A 9,737-nucleotide genomic window follows, 5' to 3' on the forward strand; every position below is an offset into this window, starting at 1 on the left:
AGGGGATTAAGACAAGGCTGCCCTTTATCCCCTTTTTTATTCATAATCTGTGCTAAGGCATTAACTGCTATGCTAATACAAGTAGAACATAAAGGTTTACTTTCAGGGGTTCCATTGGCAGGAGGGAGAATAAAGATGAAACATGTGTTCTTTGCAGATGATAGTCTGCTATTCTGTAGGGCCTTTCTACAAGAATGGGCAGGATTGAATCAGATTTTATATGGTTATGAATTGGCTTCTAGACAGCAACTCAACAGACAGAAAACCTCATTGTTTTTCAGCACAAACACTAAACAATTAACCAGAAATTATATCATGGAAGTTGCTGGTTTAAGAGCTTCTATTAATCTAGAAAAGTACTTGGGATTACCATCTTTTATTGGAAGGTCAAAACTTAGAGAATTCCAAGGCATCATTGAAAGAGTAAGCAAGAGAATTGAGAATTGGAAGAACAAGTTTCTGTCACAAGCTAGAAAAGAGATTTTAATCAAGGTAGGTTGTCATCCAAGCTATTTCCACATATAGTATGAGTGTTTTTTCATTACCTAAGACACTATGCTATAAACTAAATGCTCTAATGGCAGATTTTTGGTGAGGTTCCCATGAAAATAATTCGAAAGTTCACTGGAAAAGCTGGCAAAGTTTGAGTTTGAATAAATCAGAAGGAGGAATGAGATTTAGGGACTTAGTGAGTTTCAATCAAGCTCTACTAGATAAACAAGTTTGGAGACTTCTTACTCAGTCTTCATCATTGGTAGCCACAATAATGAAAGCAATATATTTTCCTAGTTCATCTATTCTATAGGCTAAACTTGGATCAAGACCCTCATTTGTATGGAGGAGCTTATACTCAGTCATTGACATAATCAAAGAATGATGCATATGGAGAGTAGGAGATGGGAAAAAAAAATTAAAGTGTGGATTGATAAATGGATCCCAACAACTGGACTTTGCAACATTCAATCACCAATGAGAGTTCTATCAGGTAATGCAAAAGTTGCAAACTTAATTGATCACAACAAGAGATGGTGGGACATACAATTACTGACAGAGGCTTTTAATGAGGCAGAGATTAAAGAAATTCTTAAAATACCTGTGTCACAATGTGATAGAAAAGATAGGCTGGTATGGAAAGCCACAACAAATGGTGATTTTTCTCTGAGAAGTGCATACCACCTGTATAAGCGGCAACAACAAAATCAGAGTGGAGAATATTCTAAAAAAGGGGATCAAATGGAGTTATGGAAACAAATATGGAAGCTGCAAACAAAGAATTCAGTAAAAGTATTCATTCGGCGTGCCATTACTGATGCCTTACCAACGAAACAGAATTTGCACAAAAGGAAGATTACAGTTGACCCATTATACCCCATCTGTCAGAATGCAATTGAAACTCTGCTCAAATTCTTTGGTCATGCCCATCTGCACAAGATGTTTGGGGGTTAGGAAGAAGGAAAGTTCAAAAAGCTACTTTTATTGAAGCAGACTTTGGTTCCATTTTTCTTGGCTTGCTTCAGAGAACAAACCAAGATGAGATCAATTTATTTGCAGAAACAACAAGGGAAATATGGCATAGGAGAAACAAATGGTTTTTGAAGGCAATTTCCTATCCCTAGAAGCAATAAGCAACAGAGCTAAGCAAGCACAACAGGATTTCAAATAGATACAAATACAGCAAGAAGGTATGCACATGAGGATGCAGCAACAAGCTAGCAGACAATGGATTGCGCTACCATATACATGGCTGAAACTTAACTGAGATGTTGCTATCAGGAATGAAGATTACATAATTGGAATTGGAGTGGTTGTTGAGACAGTGAGGCTGAAGTTTTAGCCACCTTAATGCAATCAATTCATTTCTGTTCACAACCAGATATTACAGAAGCTAGGGGTTACTCGCGACTGCAAGACTGTGTAAGGAACTAAAGCTGCAAGATGTTATTTTCGAATGAGACTCAACTCAGGTTGTCAATGCTATGAGACAAAGCACAATACAAAATGGAATACTAAGCTATTTGGTGGAGGACCCTAAGACCACATTGCTAGATATAAAGTGGACAATACAACATGTGAGTATGGATGCTAACAAGGTGGCACATCAACTAGCTAAAAAAGTTATTTTATTAGCTCAAGAAATTTTTGATGTAGATTATGTAGATACTAGCATCTTATCTTTTGTAATGGCTATAGCTATGGTTGAAGTAATGAAGTTATGTTCTTTTCAAAATAAAAACTCTACACGTGAGTAGATTTATAGAAACTAACATCTTGCCTTTTGTAATGGCTATAACAAGTAATGAAGTTCTGTTTTTTCAAAATAAAAGAAAAAAAACTGTACACGTGAGTAGATCACAGCTGGCGAAGGCCGCCAAAATATGGATGGCCACGGACGGTTAATTGCCCAAGAGGACTGAGGTGGCATGGACCATATTCATGTAAGTACGTGACACGTGGCATCATTGCAGCCAAGAATGTCTTTTGTTGAATTTTCTTCGTCTTGGTCTCTACCAAGGCCGAGAGTTTTCTTTTTCTCTATGGTAGGATAGCGATCGAATAAAATAAATTGATTTATTTATGGATGCGATACTTTATGATTTTTATATCATCTCTTATTTTAATTAAATGAAAATCTAATAGGATTGAGAATTTGTATTATCGTGCCAAAAGTATTAAATATTTTTCTTAAAATGAAATTATATACATATAAAAATTAAAAAATTAAAAAAAAAAAAAGGAAGAACACTGATTGGTGGGGCTGGCACGTATAGAAAACGTGGCTGGACGTGAGTGGTTGGTTGGTTGTGCTGAGGAAAGGAAAGAAAAAGCATGCAAGTTGGGGTCGGTGGTGGTGACGGAGGGAATGAATGAGACATGGTCGGTTGAGTCACGCCTCGCCATAATAAGTCACACTACTCATGTGATTTTTATGTCCGTCTCGCCTACAATCTCTTTATGCTGGCTGGGTCCCTCCCCCATTACTTGTCCACGCGTGTCATCTTATTCTCTCGTTGAATATACTTTATTATTATTATTATTATTATTATTATGAAAAATACACAAGTATAATATATTTTTTTTAAAAAAAATAGTATGATTTATTATTAAAAAATTAATTTAATTTTTTAATATAAATTTTATATTTATTTAACTTTTTTTAAAAAAATATGCAGTACTAACATCTTATATGACTGTAAATATTATTTCTCATTTATTGTTCCTTTTATTTTCTTCAATATTATTATAAAAATATACATTTTGAGAGCAAAAATTAATTAAAAAAAAATCTATCCATACCTTTTATCGGTATTTATCAATCCAGTTATGTAAAAAGAATAAAAAAAAAAATTGTACTTTTTAATTCAGTTATCGATACTTTTTATCAGTACCTATAACAGGATACTTATAATGATAAAGATTTATTGTGAGGGTTAAATTCTCATTAAAAACCTATTTTCAATCATAATATTATATGTTATCTTTAATCATTATATTTAATAAGAAATCAAATGATTAACAAATAAGTGATAGAAGAAAAATAAATTCTCAATAATAATTTGACAAGACATTAGAAGAAGAAAAAACAATATAATTAATTTTGAAGATGATGAATACATTGAATAGTATCAAACTATTAAGCAGCCAATCAACGAACAACAATTCCTTCCTCGTGATGACAGTTACGTGACTCAAATCCATGCCTATTGGCTCTAATACAACTTGTTAGATTGAGATGAAATATTTTTACTATTCAAACGGATTTTAATTTATTGTGTTGGATGAAAAGAAGGTCTTGTTTACCGTTGTGAATCTCATAGAAACCCGAAGAAACTCGTTGTAGGGAAGAAAAACAAACGAAAATGAATAAAGAAAAGAAGCAAAGAAAGTGTGACATGATATATATATTTTATTAAGAAAATACGAGAGATTCTTGGAACTTACTGAATCGTGTGGCGAATCAGAAGAGGCCAGAGGAGGAAGACATCTACCAAATTGTGGGGTCAAAGAAAATGGAAGAAACGAAGCATGGTGAGGTGGGGGGCGGCAAAGCTGAGTTTATTAATTAGCAACCTTACACTAATCCCAAGTCCCAACACTCCTCTTCCTACTTGCATAAATACCCCCTCAACCTTTCTGCATTTTCTCATCAATCACCCTATCACTCTCTCTCTCATCTTCTCTAGCAGAGCTGATCTCTTTCACTTTGATTACTCAGCTTCCTCACGAGTGATATATACTATGGCCAAGGACATTGAAGCTGCCGGTCAAGGTGGGTTCTCCGCCAAGGACTACCACGACCCACCGCCGGCGCCATTGATCGATGCCGAAGAGTTCACTCAGTGGTCCTTCTACAGGGCTATCATTGCCGAGTTCATTGCCACGCTTTTGTTCTTGTACATCACTGTTTTGACCGTGATTGGATACAAGAGCCAGACCGACAAGGCCAAGGGCGGCGACGATTGTGGCGGCGTTGGGATTCTCGGTATAGCTTGGGCCTTTGGGGGCATGATCTTCGTCCTCGTTTACTGTACAGCTGGCATTTCAGGTGGGTAATTGGGTTCTTTCAGGACTGTTTTTCTGTTTAGAATTTGTTGAAAAATGGCTCGGAATCAACTAAAACCAAGTTGTGCAGGAGGACACATTAACCCGGCGGTGACATTCGGGCTGTTTCTTGCGAGAAAGGTGTCGCTGGTCCGAGCGGTTTTCTATATGGCAGCTCAATGCTTGGGAGCCGTGTGCGGATGTGGGCTTGTGAAGGCATTCCAGAAAGCTTACTACAGCAAGTACGGTGGTGGAGCAAACGAGCTCGCTGATGGGTACAGCAAGGGCACTGGATTGGCCGCTGAGATCATCGGCACCTTTGTCCTTGTCTACACCGTCTTCTCTGCCACCGATCCCAAGAGAAATGCCAGAGATTCCCATGTACCTGTAAGTACAGCTCCATCTCCAACCTTCGCTTAATTTGTCAGTAAAATTATTTTACAAAAAGTCTAAGCATGACAGATGATAGAATTTCCTCTTGAATTTTAATAGCTATTATATCATATTTTATATGGGTTTGTAAGTTGATTACTTAAATAAAAAAATATTTATAATGTTAATGGTTTAGCTGAAAATTAAGCTTATTTTAAACTAATTTGAAGGAATCTTGTTTCTATGTATGCAAATTATAGGTCTTGGCACCACTTCCAATCGGGTTTGCTGTGTTTATGGTTCATCTGGCTACCATTCCAATCACCGGAACTGGTATCAATCCGGCTCGAAGCTTCGGAGCTGCTGTCATCTACGGCAAGGACAAGGCATGGAATGACCAAGTATGCACCTAGAGCCATCTTTATTTTCTTTTCTCTTGAATTATGAAACATCGTTGCTAACTTAAATTTGGGTTTTTTTGTTTTTTGTAATCTTTCAGTGGATTTTCTGGGTTGGACCATTCATTGGAGCTGCTATTGCTGCATTCTATCACCAGTACATCTTGAGAGCTGGCGCTGCTAAAGCTCTAGGATCCTTCAGAAGCTCTTCCACCATATAAATTAAAAAGGAAAAGTAAAAGTGTCTCTCCTCACCAATTTCTGGAAAGAGAAGCAGCACTTTGATGTGGTTTGGGAGTGTTTAGAGCAAGCTGGATGTCCTGTCTTTCTTCTTCTTTAAGTTCTGGGCACTCGTTTTAAATGTGCCCTAATGTCCCATTTTCCTATGTAATTTTTGTCTTCTCATTCTGTTCACTGTGTACTCGTGATGTTATGGGTGAATTTGTCGGCTAAGGCTAAGTGCTCTGTATTACCTCTGGCTAAGTGCTCTGTATTACCTCTGTCCATTCGTGCATGGGTTTCCTATAATTTCTTTTTTAATTAGATTTTCTAATTTATAAACAAATAATCAAAATATATAAATATATATGGTTTAGAATAATTCTAAACGCAAGGGAACTCTGCGCACCCATTGTGCACCCGTCAGGCATGGGATCCACAAAGTGAAAACTCATTTTTCTTTCCACCCTTGCAGCCTCTGAAGTCTTGACTTCGTCCCACGGATTCTCAAGTCCATTCTTAATGAGGCTGTACTTGGGTTCATATTTTTTTTTATTTTTAACATAATCATAAATCAACCAAAAATTAGTTGATTTTGGAAAAAAACTAATACTACCGATTAATTTATGCTCTCCCGGAGGAATTCAAGAAAGTGGGCACCGCTGCATCTCGGGAGGGAAAGAGGAGGATGGTGGTTCTTCAAGTATTGGCCGAAGGTGTTCTAGTCCCGTTGCTTCTGGTTTTCGTAGTGCCTGCTAGGAGCAGAAGCTATTGAAGAAGAGCTTGCGGCAATTAAGTTGTTATTGATGATATTAGAATCATTGATGCTAGTGTTGTCGGAGTTGAAACCCTCCATTAATTCTGGGATTGAGTCCACGGATCTATTTTGGGGTTTTGTTTGTTTTTTTTTTTTATCTTAGAGCAACAGTAGCTTTTTCCTAGGAAATTGTGATGATATTGTATTTCTTTGTTTCTGCGATCTTGTACTCAAGCTTCCTGCTTCTAGTTCTATGATTTTGCTTCTTAAAACTAGAATAATCTGAGGACAGTGAACTGAAAGAGGGAGAGTTTTATTTCAAAAAATGATGCATATATACTGTGGTTTCTTATAGGGGAGCAGTGGATCATGAGTTGTCTATTTTATTCAACGGCATGAAAAGTGAATGGAAGAAAAGAAATTAAAGAAAACAAAAGAAAGATGAGATTTGGGGGGTAGACGAATAGGAGAAGAAAATGGATCTGGGAAGCTGATGTGTTCTTCTTCTAATCTCTTCGCCTTTTTTTGTAAAAAAAATAAAAAAAGCATAGACAGCAGCAAGCCACATCAGTTTTGTACGCAGATTCGTCCACCAAATCGTTTGTACCTAGACGAACTGGTTTGTTTAAGCTCAAAGTTTTTATATTCGTGCATTTTCTGGTCACGGGTGATTAGAAACAATATGTTCGGATGATCATCTCTTCTCACGCGGCCGTTCGTGATAGTGGTGTGTTTGGAACGATGATCATTTATAACTTACTCAATGATAAATGACTGAAAAAAAATAAGACAAGAATTTATATGATTCGGCTCTATCTTCACTAACCTCTCTTACCATAGAGTTCTCTTGTTCTCTTTAACCTGCCGCAGCAGTTGATTTGGCTCTACAGGAAGCGGATCCAGAACCCCCTTTTTGTTGCTGCTTTTTTTTTTTTTTTTTCTCTTCAAATTTTTTCCTCTTATTTATGTCTTGTACTCTAGTTTTATATCCTATTTTTACTTTAGAATAATGAGACATACACAACATAAAAAAAAATAAGGATATTTTGATAAAATAATGTTATTTTTATAAATTACTTTATAAAAATAACTTTTATTTTAAAATATTATTATATAAAATATTATAAAGAATGACGAGTGTTTATTATTTTTCTTTACTTTATGCCGTCAAGCCTTAGTCCACAACTCTCAAATCCTACCTTTCCGTTTTATATAACCTTGCGTGCCAAGCCTTCAATCTTTCGTGAACTCTTAGATTGAGAAATATTCTAATATCATATTATCTTATTATTATAATTTTTATAAATTTTTATATAAAATATTATAAATAATTTAATTTTTTTAAATCTAAAAGTAATATTAATATTAATAAATAATATTTTATTCAATTCTTAATTTTTTATCACAACTCACAATCGAACCAAACCTTACCTGATTTTACATTTGCGCTTATTTTACACTTTACATTACCAACTAGCTAGTACTATTTAATATAAGAGGTACATGTAATATTTATATTTTTGAATTGCAAAATTTTTCAAATGAGAAAATGGAAGAAAGTACTCAGTTTGAATTTTTTTCATTAAAATGCAGTTTGGATAGTAAGTTGAGATAAAATAAGTTGAGATGAAAGTTAAATAAAATATTATTAGAATATTATTATTATTTTAAAATTAAATTATTTATTATATTTCATGTAAAAATTTAATAAAATTATAATAATGAAATAAAATAAAATAAAACATTTTCAATAAAATAATGATAGGGTTATTACTTTGTTACTATCCATCTATTATTCTTTTTGTATTTGATTTTTTTAATTTTTAATTTTTAATTTTACTTAATAATTAAGTAAGTGAGTATTAGTAAAATTATATATATTTTTATTTTTTTTAATGATTAAAGATATTAAAAAATATTTAAAAGAAAATAATAAAAAAAAAATTGAAATGCCTTGGGTAGTATATCACTACCTTTTCAATATACAAACGGAACCTAATTAGATTTATCAACAAGCATCCCTATCAATCACGTTTGAGAATTTTCCATATTAAGGAGCGGTCCATGAACAAGTCGGCAGTCACTACGACATGCATGAAGGGACGCCTGTGGTTTATAATTAAGATAGATTTCTTGTCGAGAGAAACCATCAATATATATATATATATATATTGACAAGGAATCAAGGGAGTGATGTTCATTCCACGTACTCCTACGCAATAGATTCTTTGGATGTAGGCATGCGGCGATTTAATAATTTGAAAAAAGTGACACAAAATCAATTGAATTTATTTGTGGGCCAATCTCTCGTCACTTTTTTCGTTACCAGCTCCCTCTTACTTTTACTTTTTGTGAGTCATCTCTAACTCATTTAATTTTTATAATATTTTTAAATTTTTATATAAAATATAATAAATAATTTAAAATTTTTAAATCTCAAAATAATAATAATATTAAAAAATAACATTCTAATAATATTTTCTTCAACTTTTAATTTTCATCTCAATTTATCTAATCTTAACTCATTATTCAAACCTTTTTTAAGATTAATTTTTTTTAGGATAATAATATATTGGTAAATTATATTCAAATCTTATTCCAAGCCTACTCTTATTTTAATTAAATATTTCATATATTATTAACAACCAAATTAATTAAGATAATGATTATAATATGGTTGAATGATAAATACGGTGATCCACTTTTATAAATTTTCTTATAAATTAGAGAATCAATGGGCTACTCATGGTAAATAATGTTGATAATGGTAACTTAAATATTGTTATATGAACACAAATCATGAAAAGAAAACAGTTGATTAAATTACATCAACCTTGCACTTAATGAAGAGTAAAAAGATGTAGAGCACCAGTTGTTTGAAATAATGTAAGAAAGAAACAATGCACATAAAAGACCTCTGTATATTTCTATATGAGTCCATGTACAAATGACTACAGTATATATAGGCATTTCACCCATTCTAGACTTTCACAACTTTATTGCCAGCGCATACATTCTGTTATAATTGTAAGCTTCTAGATTATTCTTCTGAATTATTCTCTGAGTCCCGTGAGCCTCCAGCTGGTATTGCACCTGCCTTATCATCCCCCCGCGATACAAACGGCACTGCAGTGACAATAAGGTTGGATCGGAGAGTGATAAATCTGACTAATGACAAAGGCTTGGTCATGATATAAGCAAGTTGGTCCTTGCTTGAGATAAAGGAAACTTTCAGTGATTTTGCAGCTACCCATTCCCTTACAAAGTGGTAGTCAAGCTTCACGTGTTTCGTCCGTGCATGAAGAACATGATTTTGAGATAAATAAGTCGCACCAATATTGTCGCACCATAATGTAGGTGGAGAAGTAAGAGTGACACCCAATTTAGTAAATAAATATTGCAACCATAGTAGCTCACAAGTGGTGTTAGCAACAGATTTATATTCGGCTTCC

The 9,737-nt window shown here is 34.1% G+C and overlaps 1 protein-coding gene across 1 annotated transcript; it reads left to right on the forward strand.

The window, feature by feature from the left end:
• Window positions 1-4,087: 4,087 nt before the first annotated feature.
• On the forward strand, window positions 4,088-5,846 carry LOC108985273 (aquaporin PIP2-4). Its single transcript, XM_018957490.2, has 4 exons — window positions 4,088-4,543; window positions 4,631-4,926; window positions 5,172-5,312; window positions 5,411-5,846. Exons 1-4 carry the CDS (start codon window positions 4,237-4,239, stop codon window positions 5,528-5,530), a joined length of 864 nt encoding a protein of 287 aa, XP_018813035.1. The 5' UTR covers window positions 4,088-4,236; the 3' UTR covers window positions 5,531-5,846.
• Window positions 5,847-9,737: the final 3,891 nt, after the last annotated feature.

Source organism: Juglans regia, chromosome 3 (genome assembly GCF_001411555.2).
Source record: "Juglans regia cultivar Chandler chromosome 3, Walnut 2.0, whole genome shotgun sequence".
In the NCBI taxonomy this organism is placed as follows: domain Eukaryota; kingdom Viridiplantae; phylum Streptophyta; class Magnoliopsida; order Fagales; family Juglandaceae; genus Juglans; species Juglans regia.

Coding starts and splice junctions, on each gene's coding strand:
- LOC108985273 (XM_018957490.2), top strand. CDS start 4,237: ATGGCCAAGGACATTGAAGCTGCCGGTCAAGGTGGGTTCTCCGCCAAG. Junction 4,927..5,171: donor CCAGAGATTCCCATGTACCT/GTAAGTACAGCT, acceptor TGCAAATTATAG/GTCTTGGCACCACTTCCAAT. Junction 5,313..5,410: donor ACAAGGCATGGAATGACCAA/GTATGCACCTAG, acceptor GTAATCTTTCAG/TGGATTTTCTGGGTTGGACC.